Here is a 24097-nt window from a genome sequence, read left to right on the forward strand (position 1 = left end):
CAAGAAATGGATTTCCAAAATTTAATTTTATATTAGTTTTCATATTAGTTTATTATTTATTTTATGAAAATTTAATTTTTCTATTTCACGTGTATTATAATTTCTTCCAAGGAAAACATAAAACTTCACCAATGAAGATTAATTTATATGAAATTCGCTTCTTTTTAACATTTACAGAAATTAATTTTGCACAAACCGCAAAACTTCTTTCCGCAATCTTTTTTGACAAAAACACACAAAGAAGGTTTCTGAATCTGAAAAAATAACATGTGAACATCTATTTTACATAACATTTACTGGACAACATAACGGAGGTGAAATTTTGGCCAAGTAAATTGGGGAGGTTGACGTATCTATAACATCTTCGCATTGACAAAGTCTAACATGGCAAAGTTATGATAAAATAACTCAAATGTGACATCATTGTTTATGTAGCATAATTAAATCTAAAAATACTTATATGCGAATAAATTAAGAATGGAGAGTTCTTGAAAAAAATTAAAATGATTCGATAAACAACTTTCACTTTCACTTTGGGAATCCCTTAACAATATAAAAACGTATTAGATATAGCAGGTTTAAAACAATACAAAAAGACGAATACTACCTATACTCAAAAATCACAAAAATTTTTTTACCTGAGCCGGATGAATGAGACCTTGTCTTAAGATGATAGCGACGACCTGTAATGCTGAAACTCTTATTTGCTTCTCAGTGTGTAAAAAACCTTTCATGATGTCTTTGATCAGCACTTGTACAATTTCACTAGTTGTGCTAGAAATAGGAGAGAAATTGTTTGCAACGCCAGTGTTAGAAAATTCAACTCCTTATTTGAACACACACAAAATGCATTTCATGACCTTACATAGAACACAATGATAACTGCAATCATGGAGAAAATACGATGAAACAGCACGGCATATTTCAAATTTAGAAGCCACAAGTGATCACACCGGTTGTTTCTTTATTAGGATTTCGGACCTATGTTATTTGGTAAACCATACTCTTGAAACATGCTAACTGTTGCTGAGGTCAGCACAATCCCCCGAATTTCGCGACCTCATGGATTGTTTCGTTGTGCAAGCGCGCTAAAGATTGCTATTAGCGAATTTTAACAAGCCCTCTACCAAACCTACATGTGCGTTAAAGTAGCGAAATTGCCTGCTGGTAGCTGAGTCGTTACCATTTTACTATTTTGTCTGTGTCTGAAAAAATGATGAATTGTAGTGGCCATACCCTGAAAGAACATCACCAAATTCCTTTATGTTCTTATCTTCTAATTTTTCTTTCTTCAACGTTTTTTGTTTCCCTAAAAACACCAAGTATAATAATCTGACAAATGTTTAACAAAATGACACAAATGTTGTAAGTTGTGGCATAACTATGCTTAGAAAGTGTGGTATAAAAGCCAAAAAAAATATAAAATAATATAAAAATTATATTATAAATATAAAATATATTTTTATATATTATAAAAATATAGTATATATTTTTTTAATAGAAATTATACTTTTTTATGTAGTTCTTCACAATTTTCAAGAACATTTTGAGTCTGGCACGAATTGTATTTCGCCTAAGGTATTATAAGGCGTGTTTAGAACCAAAATAAAAACCATACGCACATGCCTTTGTGTGACACCACAGCATAAGCATGTGCGCACTCCACCTTACAGACTATCCATATTTCACAAAAAGTGTTCTTATATTCTAATTTATTCTGAAGGTAAAACGTCCCCTTTCTAAAACAACCAACCAACCAACTCACCAGCCAGCCAGCCAGCTAACCAAATATTGCACAAGCCAGCCAGCCAGCCAGCTAGCTAATCAATTCTCCAACCAGCCAGTTAACCAACCAACTCACCAACCAGCCAGCCAGCTAACCAACCAACTCACCAGCCAGCCATTGACCAACCACTCACCAGCCAGCTAACCAACCACTCACCAGCCAGCAAATCAACTAACCAGCCAATATTTTATCAAAATATATACCATAGTAGCTACACATGATTTACACACCTTGTGTCTTTTCAGCTTGCTGCAACCTATTCTCCTCTTCCATCAGATGATTCTGTAAACTTCTCATAACAGTAAATTTAACCTTTGTCGCTGTGTACGTTGGGGACAGTATTTCTTTGTACAGCCTCTTACAGTTGTCACGTAACAGCAAGGATGGATATCGAATACCAATAAAACCTAAGATACACGAAAGTTGAATCCATATCCTTAATACTACGTGCACTCAGATAGCTACTTGTCGTGAAGAGGGTTTTTCTTCAACGAATATTGCTCCTGTCACAGACGAGTTCTGAAAAACTTTTTAAACATCTCACCAATAGCAAGCATAGCTTTTGTCGTTATTTCTTCATCTGAAAAATCTGTAAAATACATGCATATATCGAATACTACTTCACTAGTTGCAGACGATGTCTAAAATAAAGAAAATAAGCTATAAAAGTAGTCATATAACTTGTCGCGAAAGACCAAAAGCCACAGCAATACTATTTGCTCCACAGCAACGCTACCAAAACACACATATAGCATCAATCATTGTTATTGAAAGAAGAATCTATCGCTTCACAAACACAAAACTCAGGAATCCTCCCTCCATTTGCTAAGCAAGTTTTAGGATGTCCATAAAGTTGTCGATTCATAAAAAAAACTAACCGCCTTGTTTTTTTCATCTTTCACAGGAACATGTACATCTAAATCAAAATAGCGACAAAAAAGACCGACAGTGAACAGTGCACGAAGAAGGGTCGGTTTCTTCGTCTTTAATAACGGATTATTTGATGACTTTACATGCTCTCGTTTGTAGTACGTTAAAAATTCTAAACATAATTAAACAAATATAGATAAACATGGCAGCAAGGAATTAAGTATGAACTGAGATCGAACTAATATATAAGATATAAGGTAAAACAAATGAGATATTAAGTTTTTAGTAAAAATCAAAAGAGAAACTCTGGAAGTTGTGCTCTGTCAATAGTTCACAAGTAAAGCATGCATAGCTACAAGTACATTTATGTAAACAAACTCGTACTTACTCATAAACTGACTAAAACCATCCACGATGAATTTGTAATTATGCGTAACATTATTAATAATCGAGGCTAAACAACTAGCGCATGATTGAACAACGTTTTGTGACTGCTGTAACATAAGTTTCATTGTATCTTCTTCTAATTCTGCTAAAAACTTTGGATTGGGATGTTCCATGAGTGGAACGACAAGTTCTAATATTTTACTCACATGTTGCATTATGAGACTATCTGTAGATGAATTCACTTTGGAACTTAAATACGGCTGCAACGTCATAGCGTGAGGTATAAGCAACTTTGGATACGATTTACAAAACAAATATAAAGTTATTAAACAGGACACAACTGTGTTTGTGTCGGATTTAAGTTCTGGTTTTAACAAGCGATGAAATAAACAGTCTATGAGTTGCTGACATGCGCATATTGTGGTAGATTTACAAGCTTGGTTGTCGGGATCCAATAACTGAAACGATAATATGAAATTAAAAAATGCAACAAAATACACAGTGCAGAACAACTTTACAATAAATTTTTAAATGCATTTAAGGTCTGCAAAGTTTATAAACCTCTTTTTTAACAAGCAAGAAAAGAAATACATACTCTATACGATAAACAGCAGGTAGACAAAATAAAATTTCACAGAATAGCCTTAATACTCATATAATTACAATGTGGTGGAGCACTTAGAAGTTGTTGTAACCTTGTGTTTAAAAGGCTGCAGCTGGAAGGTTCTAAAGTTAAATCCTTTTTCTTGTTATAAGTTCTTTCTTATAACAAATATTCGCACCCTAATTTAAAATGTTTCACAAAAGTTTTATATTACTATCAGTCGTATGATGAGGCCATTGAAAACTAAACACTCATAGCTGAACATAAATATTTCAAATCAGTGAAAATCATAAATAATCGTACATTATGAAGAAGACTTTCCAGCCAATCAAATCCTGTATCTTTACATAGCGATACAACTTTTGTTATGTTGACAGCTTTCTGGTATAGCTCATTGCTTTGACGATGAACATCATTGACAGGTTGAAACCACATGGTACGAAATACATCAGTTACTAGTTTCTAAACAAAAAGGACGAAGTCACCTTAATTTAGTATTCGTTATTCTATTTATTTTTTCTATGTTAAATAATATATTACGACAAAGAAGTATTGACAAAAAAAAAATGTCTACTCCCAAGACAATTTGCTAATTTTAATTGGCTAAGTTATATAATACACTGTTTCGAAATAAAAGCCATAAATCTAGAAACCTAATTATGCCAATAACCTGTCTCTACAGTTAAAAAATTTAAAAATATTATTTGTGAACCTTTGGAGAAGCCCACTAGGTTACACATTAGCATAAATTACTTCACAGAAGGTTAAATAAAGCTGCACAATATAAGAAACAATAAATGGCCTTGGCGAAAAAGCTAGTTATACAAAGAAAAAGTACAACGAATTTAAAACCCCGAAACTTACCTTGATACCAATCTCATCATCGACTCTTCTGACCATCCTTGCACACATTTCAGGAATCTTTTCAAAGTTAGGATGTTCAATACATATATCTCGTAAAATTTTAATGACACGTTTACGAACGCTTACACCAGTGTCTAATATCCTAGCAATGATCATGTCGTAATATTGTTTTATTAAATCTGGACATTTTAATATAAATTGACCAATCAAATCAACAGCAGCTTCACGTACGTTAGTGGATGGGTCGAGAAGTCGTCCATGCACGCTTGCTTGCACATCTTCCTGAATATTTTTATAGGAAGGTTTTTTAAAAGTTAATTTTTCTTTCTCTTAGACAACCAATCAAATATGTTTTTGTATAAAAAATAACAGTGCAGGTTGTTCAGAAAAATACATTAAATCATATGCAAAGATATTCAAATAAGAGTTTACAAAACTTACCCTCGCTAGAATATTTGAATCGACACTGACAATCATGGTGAGAGCTTTTACAGCCTTTGTTCTTAACCCAATAGCTTGTTCACTCAGCATTTTGAAAATTTGCTGCATATATAAATCAAAGCTTTGTGAGAAAGAACGAGAAGATGCTAGATGATCGACCACAGTACAAGCCGTCTCATAATTTAAAGATTGACCAGATCTACAAAAAAACATAAAGGACATTCTTCTGAATGTATATCTTAGAGGATATACTATTCAGTTATTTATAAAAGAAATTACTGCTATCAACATGCGTCTTCTGTTGTTATTCAGTAATCAAGCCTTCACAAAAGAGAACTCAAAGCAACAAAATGCAATCTATATGTTCATTAAATATAACAATAAAAATAATTTTAACTAAATTTAAGCAGGGCGTTAAGACAGGACAAAGGTTTAATAACAAAATCTGTCATTTTGTTTAAAAAGTAAATTAATCAAAAGATATTTAACTTTAAAAATATCTTCTTAAATTATTCTGTTGGCAGAAGTTTTGTTAAAGGGGTGGCCAGCGAGCAGATTATTGCCTGTTAAAACAATATTATTTTGCAGTATTCCTTGGCCCTCCTAAGCCACTTTTACACGACCAAATTATATGTATATTTAGTACCTCACTTTACTATACTTCGATATAAATGTTATTTGTTGCAGTTCTTTATGGTACGAAACTGTAGCATCGCTGTTGTTCCTGTGTCTGTGTATTTAGTATATTTGTAACATTCTTAGACCCAAGTAAGCTACATATCTAATGAAGGCTTTCTGGCTTGTTGTGAGTATTAGTTGACTTATTTTTTTGATCTACACACTCAGGCTTTTTAAGCCTGTTTGTTGATTTTATACTTAAAAAGCGCATTGCAAATATGTTTTATTTGAATCATTTGTTTAAACGATTGTCATCTTGGTTTCTGCTACTATTTTAAAAGAAATTAATTTAAAGAGTTGGCCTTTGATTTTATTAATTCATAAAATGCTGTCGTATTTGCATTTGTAAACAGAATAAAACGCACTTCGTATTATGTTTTCCAGGCTATCATCCAAAGCAGATAATCAACTTTCCTTAACCTTATTTAATCTGGGATCAACAAAATACTAGTAAATTATAAGAAGAAAGTATGAAAAATAAAAAAAAGAATTCCAACCGAAATGTCAAAAAATAGTTAGGAAAGGTCGAACATTTTTTTAAAATAACCTGGACTGCAAGAGATTTTTTGACACAGGTGTTGAATCTGGAGCAGTAGCTACAGTTAGTATAAGAGCACAATTATATAAATAAATAGATTATATATATATATTAATTTCAATGAAATGCAGTATAAATTTTATACCTTAGAAGTGATGTTGTTTTATCACCTATTAGTTTATGATAAAATTCTTTCGTTTCCCGCAATACTTGTAACTTTTCGGCCGTAAGATCGGCCTTTGACTGTTCAGCTTCGTCGTCTTCGGCTTTTGTGGCAGCACCAGGAATAGATAACATTGGAGCAATCATCGATTTTTCGATTTCCATTTGCACATCACGTATCCACTGTCCCAAGTAAAATTCACGGGCATACTAGTATAACATATAAAAATTATGTTACCAGAATGATTTGATTTACTTGCATTAGTTGAAAAGTTGCTCGAGAAGATCAACAATTAGTAAATCCATATAATAATACGCCAGTTCTGTCTGTCTGTCTGTGACTTTTGCAAAGTGGATAAAATTTCTTTGATAAAGTCTATAAAATATTGTCTATAAATTTGTTCTGTAAATTACCAAACTTTCACGTTAAAGCAGTATTGACGTCAAAGGAAAGTATATTAAGATTAGTGAAGCCATTGCATTGCACTTTTAAATTTAAGGTTAAATAACTTGGAAATGTGTGGAAATAACTGACGTCATCTCCTGCGTAGGTAACTAGGGACCACCTGGGACCAATTTGGGTAAGTTTCCCAAACCTGGGTCCGTTTTGGAATGGACGGGTTGATGACGTCACCAAAAAACCTTCAAACCCTAATATCTCTGCAACCGTTTGTCAAAAATACGCGATCCTATACATTTTCTTGATCAGCGTTTCAAGATCTATAAGATGAAGGCAGCAGGTATACAAATTTCTAAAAAAAAATTTTTTGGGGTTTGACTGGCCATTGCTGACGTCAGCAAAATTTTAAAAACCCTATATCTCAAACCGCTTATCAAAAAGACATGATCATATACATTTTCTTGGTCAGCGTTTAAACCTCTGCACAGTACAGGCAACGAATAAACTAAATTTCGCCAAAAATTTTTGTAATTGCACTGCTGACGTCAGCAAAAAATCTAAAATAACCTATTTTTCCATTGTCCTTCTGCCTAAGTGGATTTTTCCACAGGCCTTATCAACTAGTTTAATATATAACTAGCTGTTTCCCGTGGAAGAATCCACTGTATTCCATTTAATTTATGTAGCAGATATATGTCCATCAAAAAACAAACAATACAGCAGTGCGCATCTTACATCTGCATTATTATATAAATGACCAAAAAAATTAAAGGTTTTCAACAACTGCAGTATTTATGTGACATTTAAAATCTAAATCTACTAAAATTACTTGCTCTGACCATCTGACAAATGCGAAAATTATTCGGAAAGAAGTTTCCAAAAGCATTTCAACATACATCTCACCCATAAAATTTAAATCACTTAAAACGCCACATATATACAAAAAAGCTGATCAATGTCAAACACAAATCTCTCTCATTGTATATGTTAAAATCAGTTAGTTTATTGCAAACCCTGCCAAAGGTTGACACACAATGTGAAAAATAAACAATAAATTGTGCCTCTGACAGAATTTTTTATCTAAGGTGTAAAAAAAGGGATTTGCATGGACAAATTATAATGCAATAAAACATTATTTGATATATTGCATACAGTCCCTCCTCACCAAACTTTAGACAAAATGCCAACAAAATAACGGTGTTTAAACCTAAAATTAATAAAGTCCTTTTAGCAATTTGCATGCTGTTTTACCATCAATAAAGTAAACAAAATTTCAAATCTCACATAGTATTCTGTCACAAATTTTCATAAAATATATATATAAGTCATAATGAGTCATGTTAAACAACAGCAATCAATCTGTATATAAGTTCATTTTATGTCAATTTTTGCACCAATTTTGCAACACAAAATACAAATTCTAAATAATACTAAAATCTCTTATTTTGGTCCTTCGCATACTGACGGTCTCCCACAAAAGTTTAATCAAAATGTAAAAAATGAGAGGTAACGACAAAATCAAAGTTTGCAAAATTTAACTATTTCAGTACATATATCTACTGCATATGCCCTCTAAAACAATATTTTAATCCAAAATGCCAAAGAAAAACAGTTTGCAACAAAAATCAGTTATTTCGATAATATTGCATACACTCTTTCCTCACAAAAGCTTCACAAAGTGTAAAAAAAAGAATGGTTGTAGGGAGTGCTTCTGATTCAACAAAAAAAGTTTTTTTGACATATTGCATCTAGCCCTTACCCATTAAATCTTACACAAAATTTCTAAAACTATATACGATTTAGAACACATCAAATTTAAATCGAGAAGGATCAGTCATTTCGATATATTGCACGGAGTCCTCCCCAGTAAGAATTTATACAAAATATAGAAAAACAAAGCTTGCAAGGTGGAAAATTGAATTCTTCTTCTGTGTATATATATATGGTCCTTCCTCGCAAAATTAACATAAAATGTCAAAAAGATTCAGATATAACATCTAACACAACAAAAATCAGTTCTATCAGTATATGTCATGCCATTGTCTTCCACCAAATGTTCCCCTTAAAGTTTCACAGACACAGCCTGTAAATTAAAAACAACTAAGATCAGGTATTTTGGTCTATTTCATACCATTCTGTTCCAAATAACTTATAAAATGTAAAAATTGAGTGGTAAAACAGAAATGTCAAAAAGAAGAAAAAAATAGCTTACAAGATAGATAGATAGATAGATGTGCATATTTTACATGGCTAGCCTCACAAATATCGAGGGATATACCCTGTCTATTATTTCCAGGAGGGGCCATGGCGTAGATGGAGAGTCCTAGAGTATTTAATGCTCATTTTGAGCTACGCAGACCCAATTAGAGCCCGCGCTCTACTAGACAACTCCCGGCAACATCCAACGGCCCACACAGTGTGCCATCTTCCCAATTTCCCTCACATGGCTTGGGTTAACCCGGGGCTATGGTAACATTCACTCGCCCATGTTGAATCGCCGTCAAGAGGAATCGAACCCCGGTCTCCCGCACAGAGTACGAGAGCTATAACCACTAATCTACGGCGCAAAGAGTATAAAATTGAAATCAACAAAGTAGCTCTTTTGGTGTATTAAATATAAGCCATACGCACAAAAGTTTACACTAATTGTAAGAAAATGGTTGTGTTTAGTAATTCTAAATTAAGAAAAGTCAGTTCTTTTAGCATGCTGATTAAGGTTTTTGCCCACAATTTGAAACAAATTAAATTTACATTTTAAAAATAAGTAATTTCTGAACTTTATTTTCAGAATATTTGGAGGAAAAGAACTTCGCAAACCAAAAAAAACCCAGGAAAATGTTTAAAATTTTCAGGGTTAATAACGTTTGATGTGTTTTGTGGGAATATATATACTGGGAATCTTTAGTTTAAAGCTAGCATTAGCTAGCTACAGCAGCTAATAGCTAGTCACTTAAATATAAACTGGAGACTTAGCTAGGTATAAAGAACATGGCTACATATATATATATATATTCCTAGCTAGCTAGCTAGTTGTTGGTGGTGGTTGGCTTTTTATGATGCTAGCTATAAAACATGTCTGGCAACAATAATATAATCAAAACTGAAAATAAAACATGAAAAAACCTTACAGAACCTTGCTATGATTAATTTATAAAACCATGCTCTTCTTCAAATGTTTTTTTAAAGATTTATTTTGAATGAAAGAGTAGAGAATACTCAAAAAGAACAGCCATCTTTTTCGTAAACACAATTTCCGTTTTATGCTAGGAACTTCATTTAACAGTCCGTATGCTTTGTGAATATCTAATACCGTTTCATATGTAGCGATACCTATATATATGCTAACATAGAGTTTTTTGGCATAAGGGTATATATATTTATATCGTTATTAGCAGCGGGTTATATATTTACACCTTATGTGCGATTTCTATGCAGTACATCCATAATTTTTTTAGTTAAATTTTAGCGTACGGCCACGTCATAAGAAAGTGACCCGTGATTTCCGTGTCGTGGACTCACAGTTTTACTCACGCAAGGGAATTAATATATAAGATTAACAATATATATGTTTATGAAAGCTAGATTCAGATATTCGTAAATATTTTTGTATTAGAGTAAAATTTACTATTTCAATAGCTGTGTCACATTAAATTAAAAGAGAAAACTTTAGGTCACCTTAAAAGATGGGTCACTGTCGCTGCATGATTGTAGATACAACAATAACGCTTTGCGAAGTTTTTCTTCATATACTTCCATATCCTACGAAATACAAAAATCTTGCATCTAAACTTCCATTCTATACTATTTAGGTTAGAACATGATGAATAAGGGTCAAGGAAAATGCGAAAACATTTAAATTGTTGTTATAGTTTGACTCTTTGTCAAATTCTATGAAAACTTACAAAAGGTAAAAAGTATGTTCACTGGAATATTTACTTTCTTGAAGCACTCACCCCAACAACCCGTTTATATAAGTTTTCTTTTGGCATCTTACCCCTCCCCATCACATGTCCCGCATATTCCCTCCTTGACCAATTAATGTTTTTTACACCCACAATAGTGTTGTTTTATGAGTAGTGTGAAAATATGTGCATGTATGAAAAGAATTCCAAAGAATAGCTACCTCGATCACTGGAACATCTTCACATTCTTTTGTATTTAATAATTTTTCAACCACTAGTTTTAATTTTTCCTGCTCTCCCTCAGCCTGACTTTTAAGAGCAAATTTTCTCAAATGAGTTGTAATCTGTGATAAATAATCCAATGCGGTTAATCGAAGGCTCATGTCAAGCTTAGCATTGCTAAACGTTACTACAAAGAGACGGCCTAATTGCGTCAGTAATACTTCAGCTGCAGGCCACTCCGGTAAATTGGAGACAGTGAATAAATCATGTAAAAAATTCTCGAAAAGTGGACGGAAGTCATTTTCATCTCGAGAGTTTGAACTGCATCTAACAAATAAAGAAAAAATTCATCAAATATTCAACACTTTCTTGAAAAATTCTTTCAACCATTACAATTGGTTGTTACCATTAAGACAGTGTTTTTTAAGCCACATTAAGGACAGATAAAGCATTCCATATTAAAATCACATTATCCTTTGAATGACAATAAAGAAACCAACATACTTCTTTAAAAAAACAGACATAAAATTTCGAGCAGCTCTCAGTGCATCTTCATAACTCTTCACAATAAGAACATCTTTGTCAACCAAATTGTCTCCTTGTGAATCAGACGTCTCAACTTTGTTAGGAATTTGAACTGTACATTGAACAAGTTGGAGCACCAAAGCCGTGAACATTTGAATACAAATATTTTCTTGTAACCTAAGATACATTTTCATTCCGAAGTTTATGATTTAAAAATATTTCCTTGTATACCTCTTATTAAAGACGAAAAATGTGGAAAAAGGTCATCATGGAAAAAACGAAAAAGAAAAAATTAAAATTCAGATATATAGTATTGTACAACCCAAATATCTGGAAAGGTTTATTATTGTTATAATTTCTTTGTAAAACAACATATTTTTGTCACAACAACTATTAAAGTTAAAAAAAGGATATTATCTATGTGTGCAAGACACTGTCTTTAGGCTCTACCTGCAACAAAAATTTAAGAAAATATTTTTGGAGATATTTAAGCTGTCAATAACGTTATATACTTCACTGAGTGGATATAGTTTACAAACAAACTTGTCTACCTGTTTTAACAACGTGGCTTACCTATAACTTCGTAAACTTCGTTTGCTGGACGGTAATTTTGTTAAAGATGCCAAAATATCGTCCAGTATCAAATCTCTGTGCTTCACGTAATTGCGAAAAATTATTCGAGCAACTTTTAATGCTTCCAGTTGTAGAATGTTAACTTGCTCCACAAAGAACGGAGATATACCTATCTGTGACATTTTTAAAATAATGGAATCTGTTAAACTTTCAATGCCTATCAAGTCACCAAGAAGCGAGACAACCTCACAAAATTTATTGTAAACTTGAAGAGTGAACTTATTGTTCGTACCAATGTTGCGAGCACGTTTAGATTTCGGAAGAAATGCAGAATCTAGAAAGAGGAACAGAGTTGTTGCTTAATTAAAACTAGTATGGGACATTTAAAAACACAATGGCAACAACCTAACACAATAATGAAATCTTTCTAGGAAAAGCGTTTTACTACTTGAAATGTAAAATTGCAAACTTTTTTATCCCAAAACAGTATTTTTATAGCAACATTTAGTGTAAAAGTAGGTCACTTCAAGCATCAACAATTTAAAAACTGAAAAGATGCATGGTTAGAGAGTAACAGTCTAACGTTGCCAACAAAATTATCTTTTTCATTTATAAACAAATTTACATACTAAGTGATTTACCTTTTGTGTCTGGCGTGACTTTGTAAATCGGATCAAATTCTGGATAAATAGTATTTTCAAGGTGAAATTGACAAAGTGAAGCAACATGCTCAATAGCTTCTTCTAAATAAACTTGTTTTGGCATATTGGGAGTTGTTGTAATGTGAAGTATAACAGATGCAGCTTCGGCTGACCGAATGATTCTCTCAACTTGAATAGAATACCAATTTTTGCTTTCCTCTTCATCCTCCTCCTGATAAAACAAGTAAGCTTAAGTTATGGTACAATAATTCCCTAAAATTTTGTGTCCCATCAAATTTGCCATCATAATTTCTATTTTAGTTTCACAGACCTACTTAATACAACTTATAAGTTTTCTGGCCTGTTTCTATAGTGATAGGAAAATTAAAACATTTACTACTACAAAAAAGTTAAACGCATTATGAAAAAGTTTAAGTAAGGTAGCTAAGGTCGTCAAACCTCAGGGCTCACTGACAATGCAACTGAGTAACAGTAGAGATTACAACATAGAACAAGTAAGGTCAGATATGGGTTAATTTTTGCGCAGAATTTTTTTTAATTTTACACACCTACAAAGTTTTTAGCTTGTTTTTACATTACTAAAAAATATATTACAAATTTTCTGCTACAGAAAAAGTAAACCCATCTTAAATAATAAATAATAAATAATGTAAGTTTGACCACAGTTGCATACGCTAGTTAAATTAATAAAATGGTTGTTTTCAGGTTATGATTTATCCTGTCCTTTTTTTAATTTCAAATAGTCAGGAAACATTGTTTGCCCTCTTTGTTGTTGCTTTAATTTGCTGGTCCCTTCTCGTTTTCCCCTGCTCTGAAATAAATAGTATGATCTTACATGACAAGGTTTACATGCACAAACACATTGTCTGGGCAATGAAAATAATTAAAATGGCATGTGGTTTCCACTACTGGTCTTAAACCTTGCTGATATTTAAAGGTATTAAAAACAACAGACCAGAAATAGTTCTAAAGAATACGATTGATCTGAACATATATACACAGCTATACACGCACCATATCCATGCTGAAGTTCTTGACTTTAGTGGGGTGTATAAACTCACGTTGATCAGGACGAGAGACCTCATAATTTGATTCAGTTAAAGTATGTTTCTGTTTTAAAAGTTAAAAGATAATATTCTTCCATTCTGTATAATATTATCACATCCATTCTGTAAATCTTGTTGATATTTTTTTGTACTTACTGAAATGTATATATTTTTTTTAAATATCTTTGATGTTATCTTTGACGAGTCAGATATAGAAGAGGGAGAAACAGATACTAATTCTGGTTGGAAATATGAAGGTGATAGTGAACCATTACTTTCTAAGCTAGAGATTACGTAACCTGTACCACAACAACGTGAATTTTCATTATCCACACTAAAAACATTGAGCTGTCACCCCCTTCTTTAATTTCTGATCATCAGCTAATGTAATTGACTAATTCTTTGGGCATAGCTTGTTTAATTATTATTTGAATTTTTATACTTACAAAGTGTGTTTTTTTTTCCGACAGAATATTTCACGCTTTCATAGATTTCACACACACAGCTCTCTTTTAGTCTGTTATCAATTTTTTGAGTTGAAATTTGTTCCTTCAATTTTACATTTTAACTTCAAAGTCAAATTCTTATTTTTTTTAAAAAAAATTCACTATATACTCAGTTTTTTAGACATGTGACAAAAAAAATTATTTGTTGCAATAAATTTGTCTGTCGTTGAATGGACATTTGATGAATATTATATGGGGATTAACTAAGTTCAAATAAGTAAATTTTTCATACCTGTGATATAACAAGTTGTGACGTGTCTTTCACATGCCGATCCATCACTGACATAATTCGAACCAGCTGATCAACTGGAATCTAACAGGGGAAATATCACATAAACAACTAACAGTTGGCAAAGTTGATTCCAAAGTTTTGTAAGAATTTTTCAAGAAATAAAGAGATGCCCACACATGTTTGTCATGGAAACATGAATGTATTCAGGTCGTTTGAATTATTTTTTTTATTTTTTTTTATGTATGTACAATAACCAAAGCTAAATAATAACATTGCAAGTTTCTGCATAGCTTGCAATATTAATTTTACAATGTCATTCAACATTTTTTTCTCTGCTTATAAACCATGTTTTGTCCACTGATAACACACCCCCATTTTTTAAAAATTTGCCTTCATTTTGTGCCTATTCATGGTCACATCCGCTCAAATTAAAAAGCTACCATACATTTTATTTTCAATATTGTACCTTTGGACCAGTCATCTAAAGTAAAAAATGGTAAGAAACAAAATTTTACTGCTTAAGGCAAACACAAACGCTTTGTTTTTTAAGTATGAATGAAAAAACTAATCACACAACAAAGAATTATTAAAACAATGAACAGAGCTTACTTGATTTAGCATTCCAGAATTTTTCATTTTTGCAACTTCAACGCACAGAGATGTAATCAAGGGTCTAGGTAATAATGCTTCTGGAGGGATTTCTGCATCTTCGTTGATATCAAGCTCTCCATCCGCTTCTAATTCTAATTCACGGTCCAAAATTTTATCCATAAGAAATACAAATTTCTTAACTTCAGCTTTAACCTCTATGCCTAGAATAAGAAAATCAGATCTTGACATTGTTATATATATTATACATTGTGATGTGAGATTTCACTTTGTATTTTATTGTATACTTTGTCTGTTCTGATTTATAACTAAGGCCTGGTCATGAGTTTTCACCTGGAGTGCGATGCATCGCGACCTACATTTATCAAGGTGCGCGATCATTATCATGCACCTAAATTTTCTTAGATGCGTGATTTTAAACCTTATAACAAAGCAGCTATCACCATTTAGCATTTTTAGCATAGCAAAGTAACCATAAATTATTTAAAATGAAATATTTGTGACTATTTTTTGTTTCGTATTATTATATTGTTGTTCTTCTAGATGCTTTAAATAATCCCTGTCCCTGTGATAAATCGCTACAAAAATCTACCATTTGTAAAAATACATACGGAAAGCAAAGTGGGTGTTATTGTTACGGAAGAAGCAACCAAGGTTCCGGGCTTAAATTAAATAAAGTCATTTAAAGAAAACAAATGTTTAACACAATGCTTAAAACTTTTTTTTAGAACAGATTTTTTGTTACATAAAATCAAGTTACATCTAATCAAGTAACGCTAAATATGCAATGCCGTCTGAATCGTAATTTCTTTTTTATACTTGTTTTTTCGCCTAAATTTAATTTTTTAACCACAAGCAGATACAAACTAAGTTTAATGGCATTAATAACAACTAAAAAAAATCGGGTTGCTATTACCCAGGGTAACTTGTTAATGCTTGACCATGATGATTTACCGTCATTAATAGTGGCGCAGTGTTTGGGTTCACTGCTCATGGAGCTTGCTCTGTGAACGTCCCTCACCCCATAAAATAGTTAAAGCTTTGCAATGTACAAAGTAATGGAAATACCTTTGTTCAAGTCTACGCAAGAAAGTCTCATTGTGCGAATGGATGTTTGTATAAAATTTGGCATGGCACATCTATTTTCGGAAGGCACATGGTTCATCACGCACCTAGGTTAAGGTGGGCGTGTGATCATGCGCCTTATATGACCAGGCCTGCTTGTATCTGTCTTCAAATGCAGGCTAATATTGCGTTGTTATTACACACTTGATTAAAGGAAGGAAGTTTAACAATAAATGTTTTTGTACAACATACCTTCAATATCAGTTATTTCATTGTGTTTAAGTTTCTTCACAACTTAAAAAAATATGTAGAATAAAATTAAAATAAAGAAATTGTGTATATAAAACCCACAACGGAAATCTAAGTTGACTTTTATAACATAAATAAATATGAACCTATCACATATCGATCACGGATAATCTGTGCACATATAAGACAAAAATTATGATAGACATATTTCCTTGCAACAGACCTGGCAGCTTTCCAATAGCTGGGGTTGAAAAGGGTAAGGAGTAGTTCAGCCTTCAAAATAATTATTTTAGGCTAGTTGTATACAAAATGTCACATTTCTAGTTTGGTTAAACATGTACTGTAACTTGTTTCAAAATTGTTATGTGAAAGTTTTTTGCCCTATTGAAGTTTGAGAGATAAAAACTCTATACATCATCATCATCATTTTTGGCTTAACGTCTGTAACAGGGTGTATTAATGATCCTGTTCCAATCTAAACTGAATGTATTAGACCTAAACTCAAATTCCTCTGATTCTAGTCTGTTCGTATTACATCCTGCCAAGTCTTTCCCAAGTTGTGTAATACTTAATTTAAAGTAACTTACCACTACTACCGAAAGATAGATCAGTTTTTTCTCCATCAGATGATAATCTATTGTTTGCTTTTTTGCGTTTTCGAGCCTTCACAGAGTCAGCTGAGCTCACAGAGGAAGACTTACTACGAGAACGTTTGCTGCTTCTTCGAACTTCTGGATAATCATTCATGCATTCTTCATTATTTATGGGAGTCTGTATTCGACAAATTTGTTTTTCCTTATCAGGACTAAAAACTTCTAACGTCTCAATCTCATCATTTCCTTCAAGTCGTTTCACTTTCCGTACTATCAGTTTAGGGACCTTTAATTCAAATTTTTGATCTTGCAGAGCAGTGCTATTAGGAAGAACGGAGTCTTGTTGTTTATGATTTTGATCATGAACATTTCGATGAGGTACATTATTAAGTAACTGTCCTTCGCTCGATTCTCTATGTTTCTTATGTAATTTTTTTAACAGAGGAGGTTTAGATAAAGTTAAAACTGGAATTTCGTGGAAATTTTGACCATCAAAAGACTGAGACTCTGTTAAGTTTCTTCGGACATCATCTGGTTGTGTTAGATGAGACTTGGCTGCTAAAAAAATAATAATAAATAATAACATTTTGTCAGTGACTTTGCACATTAACTGGCTGTGTTAGACTCGATTTTACTGGTAATAAAATATGTACATTAAAAAAGGAGAAATCGTTTTCCTTAAAGGGATCCCAAGGTAATTTTACAAGTTGGACTCACCCGAAAGATTTGCATGAGAAACTCCCAATGACATATTCACTTTTTGTAAAAGTTCATGTAACCCCAGATATCGTTTTTTGATTATTTGTTTTTCTTTCCACCTTGATGGCCGCTTCGATCTTCTTGTTCGTTAAAAATTTCAGACTAGCTCCAATCCTTTTTAGTGGCACATGACCCTGTTATGTTATATTTCAGTACCGCTCACAAATGACTTTCATAGCCAAAAAAAATAATATGCTGTCGCGACAAAGTTAAAAAAAATCAACGTACTTTCCACATCGATCTCGGTACGTATGATTTATGCGTCTCAAATAAAAGTCCTTTGAAATAAAAATCATGCACATTTTATATTTTGTTTGATTGCTATGTGAGAACATATGCAGAATTATTTCTATTTTTTTTAAAAAAAGAAATCGTTCGTTTATTTCACTTTGGAGAGAGAAGTAATAATTAAACGCGCTACTGAAATATTACGTAACAGGGTCACTTGCCACTAAAAAAGACTGGAGCTAGAACGAAAATTTTTAACAAAGAAAAAGGTCGAAGATAACCAAGATGGTGGTCGAGCGACAAGAAAAACAAATATTAGAAAAGCTGTATCTAGAGTTACATGAAGTTATAAGAAAAAGTGAATATATCATTTAGCATTTCACATGCAAATCTTTCAGGTGAGTCCAACTTGTAAAAGTACCTCGGGATCCCTCTAAAACATGAACTTGTCTCATTAAAATTTTTTTTACATGAAACCTAAGTTGCGTTGATGAAAAAGCTGAAGTCAAAACTCAAAAAAAAAAAAAATGTCAAAACATAATCAGTCAGATAAATTTTGTCTTACTTCCAGTAGAGGTGCTATGCCTCTGTCTTCTAGTTTTCAATGGTGAGAAATATTCTTCGGCTTGTTGTCCGGAGGTTGAGATCTAAGTAATTTTTTGAAAAATAAATAAATATTACCAGCTGCAAAGTTTAATTCAGCCAAAAAGTTAGTTAGCAACAAAATTATAAAATATAAAAATACTCTTGACACCACAGTAAAAGTTCCACACACAGGCTTTCATAACAAAATATCAAAAAATCCATTTCTAGACATGCACACACATGCCAAATTAGCATCCACAAAGCTACATTTATGACAAGAAAAGAAACAAGTTATTATTACGAACATCATGGGAAGATTTAGTTACAAAAGCATGTGTTTATAGACGAAAGAAATTCTTCTTATCAATCACTAATCATTTCTTGCGAATATACAATTTTTTTAGCAGTTTTTCTGTAGTTTAACAGACGGTTGGTTACTTCTACACTGTGTATTCCTGACAATAAAAACACCACGAAATGTTAAATGGCTGATTTAAACCTCGGCATATTATTACTTATGCTAATGTATTTTGTAAATACCAAAATAGAGCTAAAATACATACCATGTTGTGATTCTGTGTTGCGGTATTGTATAGATTCTCTGTAGTTTTTGCCAGTGGCGTTGAAGCTCGTAATTCTGGTTGAGCAGCTGAGCAGCCAAAATTTCTTGTGTGCTCCTGGTTTGACAGCTCTGGCATACGTTGAAGGTGCTGCAGTTTCTGCTGTTGTTGCGTTTGTTCAAGTTGTTGTTGCTGTTGTTGTTGTATTAGCTTAAGTTGTTGTTGTTGTGAGTAGACATTGGGTGAGTTTATTACTGGACTTGTCATATTACCATGCATCACTAGAGGACTGTGCATTGACATGTTATTTGCCTAAAAAGAAAAAAAATTGATTATTAAAATACTTCGAATTTAAAACTTATGTATAACAAAGGTCAGAATTATATAAGACATGAATGTCTGAAGACGAGTCTGGCCAAAGTAAGATGAGCAACACTAAAAAAGGTAATATTTCTTATGATTAAAAAATAATTCCTCCAATCAAAAAACCTAAAGATCTCAAAACTTGTGTTTTAACACTGTTATTGTCCATTTCGTTCAAAACGTTATTTTGCAGCCTTTTTAATGAAATTAACAACAAACTGTATTTACATTAAAGTACAGCTACTCTTGTGCTGCACTAACACATTGCCTGGTAGTGAGTGGGATTTGATCTGCAGTCCACAGAACTGGGAGTCGCAGATGAACCCAAGGCTCTGTGTGCAGTTAGTGAAGCCTGCAGATAACTTTATTTTTATTTAATTTATGTGTTAACATTTTGGTAGCAATCATATTCCTTTTTCTCATTGCACAGTTTAAGCAGATGTCTAAATATGTAAATGTAAGTACTGTGAGTATTTACTGATGTCATTCGTTATGTTGACTTATATCAACACAAATGTAACTTCTTGGTGGAGTAATTAGTATAGCAAATGTGAATTTGTATCATTTTTATAACCACACCATGTAAATAAAGGGCATTGTAGTTACAAAACAGAAGCCACTATAAAAAGTTGTTTTAAGTCATTGGGGTTTGTTTCTTGTCACAAGTATACTTTGTTTCAATTGTTTACATAAACCATAACATTCACTCACTTTAAAAAACTGCTGAATATGTGGACTCTTCATCGGTGAAGACGATCCTGATGAAAATTGCGATCCTTGTATAAGAGGAGAAGCTTGTCCCATATTTGCTGGTTGATGGTAATACAGCATTTGTTGTTGTTGTTGTTGCTGCTGCTGTTGATGGTGCAAAATAAATGCATTTCTTTGGTTTGGCGAATAAGCCAACGCAGACATGGCATTAGTTTTGAGTGGTGATCCTAAAGAAATAGACTTTAAAAAGGAGTGTACCCACTTGCAGAGAAAAATAGGGGACATTAAATGTTTAGTACTGAAAGAGAGTGTGCTGTGATGTTTCAAAAAGTACCTAAGTCAATTTAGTTTACCTACATAATCTGTGACTTTTCGAAAATTTGAGAAGTGGTTAGTTATGTCTAAAATCATTTGGTTAATATATCAATTAATTTGTATAGAAAAAACACAGAATGTGACTTCGTTTTGTGTATATGATCTATTTCATTAGAGTTAGTCTTGTAGCATGGAGCAGTTCTGAAAAAAGTCTAAAACTGCCAAAAAATAAATTGTTGGGTTGCTGTAACCTGACTTAGTAAGTAAATTGAGTCGATCAGTCAATTGAAATATTCTTACTTTACGTTCTTTTGTAAGTAAATAAAATTACTTCAATACTTTCAGTATTTTTGTCTAGCTGCAAATGTTCTAGAATACGTTCTGGTTTGGTCATTACGATGTTACAGCTATGGGATCATCTACAAATTTCGTATTGACTTTTATACAGATACACAATTTTTTACAGTTTGTAAAAAAATCGTACACAGTTTATATAAAGAAAATCAGTTATACAATAGGAATTTAAGACAACAAATAATAAATGCAAAGGATGAATCTTTAAAAAGAGATTGTATAAAGCTAAATATGTTCTAAAACCATAAAAGCACTATTGTAAAAAACTTAAAAAACGATATTTTGTCCTAAAGTCATCAAGAAACGATTGTATAAAGCGTAAATGTTGTATTTCAGTTAATTTTTTATTCTTTCTTTAAAAAGTTTGTATAACCATGGGAAAAATAATTTAAAAAAACGTTTTGAGACAACCACTTATGAAAATTTTGTACATGATCCTTAGGAATTCAATTTATATTTAAATTTTTAAAAATTCTGATATGAAACATTTAAAACCCAACCTTCATAACTAAAAATTTTCAATCAATGCCTTTTGATACGGTTACTCCAACAACAACCAAATTTTTTTTCAAGAATGGTCTAAATTAACTCTATTATGAGATAATAAATTTACCATGGTAAGTATCGAAATGAGGCTGCAAAACTGTTGGACTTTTACTGAGTACTTGCTGAAGAGCTGTTGGCAAATGTGATGGTTCGTTGAAGTGAGACGGTCGATTGTACATTGAATTTTTGAAATCTCTAAATAGAAAATTAAAAGGAATATATTCCAGTTACTAATTTCTCAAATTATTTCGGCTTTCAAATTGTACAATGCTAAAACTGTGTTAGTGAACTAGGCTTTCTAATTTACATTGGCAAAGAGGCAGAATCCCGCTCACTGTTTGGCAGTATGTTAGTGATGAACAAAGTAGTTCTTCTTCAAAAGTCAGAAAGGTATATAGAAACAAAAAACTTGAAATAGATAGACCCTTAGACAGAACAAATTTAAAACAAACAATCAAGAAATTCTTTAAATTTCTCACAGATAAGCATTGTTGACACTACCAAGTAACTGAGTAATGCTTTCCAATTGTATCCCATTGTGCAAAGGTTGGTGTATTAATAAATTGGCCTCTGACGCTTGTTGTGCATTGCCAAATATGGGGAGTTCTTTTGTTCCTGATGAAGATGGTAGAGGCAATTCTGATGCAACTAAAAACAAAGAAAATTGGAAAATAAAAATAAAGTATGTAGAAGGATCAATCTAGAATTAATACAACACAACGTTTACAGTTATTCTTATCCATGGGCATTGCAGGCAAACATACAATTGCTAAAAATATTAGACATTGAACAACACACCTAAAAATGCAACTGAACAATGCCTAAAACACTTGATGTGAACTGCTAGTGAAGGCTATTAGGAAATTGAAGATTGGCAAGGTTGCAGGAGTATCAGGTATTGTTGCAGAGATGGCAAAAGCATCTGGATATATTGGAGTTGAGCTTATTACAAGTCTTGCTTATCAGATTAAAAAGGATGGTGCTATTCTGAGTGAGTGGCAGTCGGGTATAATAGTGAAATGTTTCAAGGGCAAGGGTGCTGCATCAGGGTTCTGTACTTAGTCCTTTGTTGTTTATTCTAGACTTAGAAGCGCTGTTGATGGAGTTCAGAACAGGTTGTCCATGGGAGTTATTGTATGCAGATGATTTGGTTCTCATAGCAGAGTCAATGGAAGAATTAGTTGAAAAGTTTGAGAAGTGGAAGAAAAGACCAGAAGAGAAAGGGCTAAGGGTGAAAGTCATGATTAGTAGCATTGCAGCCAAGTGTGACCTTGTAGTTGGAAAGTGGCCTTGTGGAGTTTGCAGGAAAGGGGTTGGTAGTAACTTAATTTTTTGTCAGACTTGCAAGAATTGGGTACATAAGAAATGCAGTAGTATTGGTGGAAGGTTAAGAGCTGACATTCAGTTTGTATTTAAGCGTTGCAAAGGTCAGATTATAGAGAATGAAGTATTTCCGGCTTCAATGATGTACAACAGTGGCTCGTTAGAGAAAGTTGAGAACTTCTGTTACTTAAGTGATATGTTAGGCTGTGAAGGAGGTGTTGGAAGAAGTGTTACTTGCAGGACAGGTTCTGCTTGGAAAAAGTTTAGAGAGCTACTTCCTTTGTTCACTAGCAGAGTCTTGTCAATTGAGTTAAAAGGTAGGTTGTATGAGGCCTGTCAAAGAAGTGTTATGTTGTACAGGGACATGGGCAGTGAAGCAGGAAGATCTTAACCGTTTAGAAAGGAATGATATGAGAATGGTTGGGTGGATGTGTAACGCCAGTCTGAGAGACAGAAAGAGTTCAGATGAGCAAGCAGGCTACGTATCTGTAGAATTAAAGATGTTATCCAGATAAGAAGATTGAATTGGCTGGGGCACTTGGAAAGAATGGAGGGGATAATTGGGTAAGAAAGTGTAGAGACTTGATTGTTCCTGGGGCAAAGCCCAGAGGCAGACTGAGAAAGACTTGGCTGGAGGTTATAGGGACAGACTTGATACAGAGGAAGTGAGTTTAGATTTAACACAGTCTAGATCAGATGGGAAGAGGGTCATTAATATACCCCGTCCAATCCATGCTAGCATGGAAAACGGATGTTAAGCTGAGAATGATGATGATGATGATAATGCTTCTATACGTGCTAAAATGTTTGTAAAAAATGCTAAATTTGCTTGCACAATCCCTATAATCCACTAACAATTTTGTTTGATGATGACCTATTATAGTAAAGTGAAAAGACAACTTACTGTCTGTTAAACTGGCTGTTCCTGCCAATGTTGCAATCGGCACATTTTCTTTTTTATTCATTATTATTGCCTTGTTAGAAACCCACTTGCTTCCTTCTAACTTTTTGGAACATTTAAGTAATAAGATCTAAAATATATAATGGAATGTTAAGGACAAAAATCATTGTAGACAAAATCATTACTATAAAAATTATTGCAATCCGAAGGTGAGAGGTGACTATATTTTGTGTTTTGACAATAATTTGATGATTTTGCAGCATAAATTACTATGTATATATTATTATGATTTTTCTGACATTTTTTTTCAATAAACATTTATGACTACCCCTGCATTTTTTGGATAGCATATTTAGCTTAATGAGTTTCTCGTTCCATTAAACATAAATAAACTACAATTAACGTTGAAATATGTTTGCATTGATTACTATTTTTTTACATATTTCAACATTAATTATTGCATTTTGACAAGTTTTTAATAATTTTGCATTGCAATTAATGCAAGTATTTTGCAACACAAGTTATTGCGATTATAAGA

At 32.7% G+C, this 24097-nt stretch overlaps 1 protein-coding gene across 1 annotated transcript in view; it reads right to left on the minus strand.

The window, feature by feature from the left end:
- LOC130629555 (nipped-B-like protein) overlaps nucleotides 1-23815 on the minus strand; it is a 29244-nt gene extending 5429 nt beyond the window's left edge. Inside the window, exons 1-25 of the mRNA XM_057442811.1 lie at nucleotides 23563-23815; nucleotides 21815-21983; nucleotides 21403-21530; nucleotides 20121-20347; nucleotides 19050-19358; nucleotides 18467-18548; nucleotides 16909-17472; nucleotides 16325-16366; nucleotides 15008-15210; nucleotides 14399-14479; nucleotides 12594-12825; nucleotides 11953-12286; nucleotides 11359-11556; nucleotides 10854-11181; nucleotides 10406-10489; nucleotides 6314-6540; nucleotides 4953-5151; nucleotides 4512-4793; nucleotides 3951-4109; nucleotides 3045-3501; nucleotides 2665-2828; nucleotides 2331-2427; nucleotides 2017-2193; nucleotides 1237-1309; nucleotides 639-774 (exon numbers count right to left, since the gene is read on the minus strand). Coding sequence (XP_057298794.1) covers nucleotides 639-774; nucleotides 1237-1309; nucleotides 2017-2193; nucleotides 2331-2427; nucleotides 2665-2828; nucleotides 3045-3501; nucleotides 3951-4109; nucleotides 4512-4793; nucleotides 4953-5151; nucleotides 6314-6540; nucleotides 10406-10489; nucleotides 10854-11181; nucleotides 11359-11556; nucleotides 11953-12286; nucleotides 12594-12825; nucleotides 14399-14479; nucleotides 15008-15210; nucleotides 16325-16366; nucleotides 16909-17472; nucleotides 18467-18548; nucleotides 19050-19358; nucleotides 20121-20347; nucleotides 21403-21530; nucleotides 21815-21983; nucleotides 23563-23623 — 5013 coding nt within the window. The 5' untranslated portion in view covers nucleotides 23624-23815. The remainder of the gene's footprint in view (nucleotides 1-638; nucleotides 775-1236; nucleotides 1310-2016; nucleotides 2194-2330; nucleotides 2428-2664; nucleotides 2829-3044; nucleotides 3502-3950; nucleotides 4110-4511; nucleotides 4794-4952; nucleotides 5152-6313; nucleotides 6541-10405; nucleotides 10490-10853; nucleotides 11182-11358; nucleotides 11557-11952; nucleotides 12287-12593; nucleotides 12826-14398; nucleotides 14480-15007; nucleotides 15211-16324; nucleotides 16367-16908; nucleotides 17473-18466; nucleotides 18549-19049; nucleotides 19359-20120; nucleotides 20348-21402; nucleotides 21531-21814; nucleotides 21984-23562) is intronic.
- Nucleotides 23816-24097: the final 282 nt, after the last annotated feature.

Source organism: Hydractinia symbiolongicarpus, chromosome 2, assembly GCF_029227915.1.
Source record: "Hydractinia symbiolongicarpus strain clone_291-10 chromosome 2, HSymV2.1, whole genome shotgun sequence".
Classification (NCBI taxonomy): Eukaryota; Metazoa; Cnidaria; class Hydrozoa; order Anthoathecata; family Hydractiniidae; genus Hydractinia; species Hydractinia symbiolongicarpus.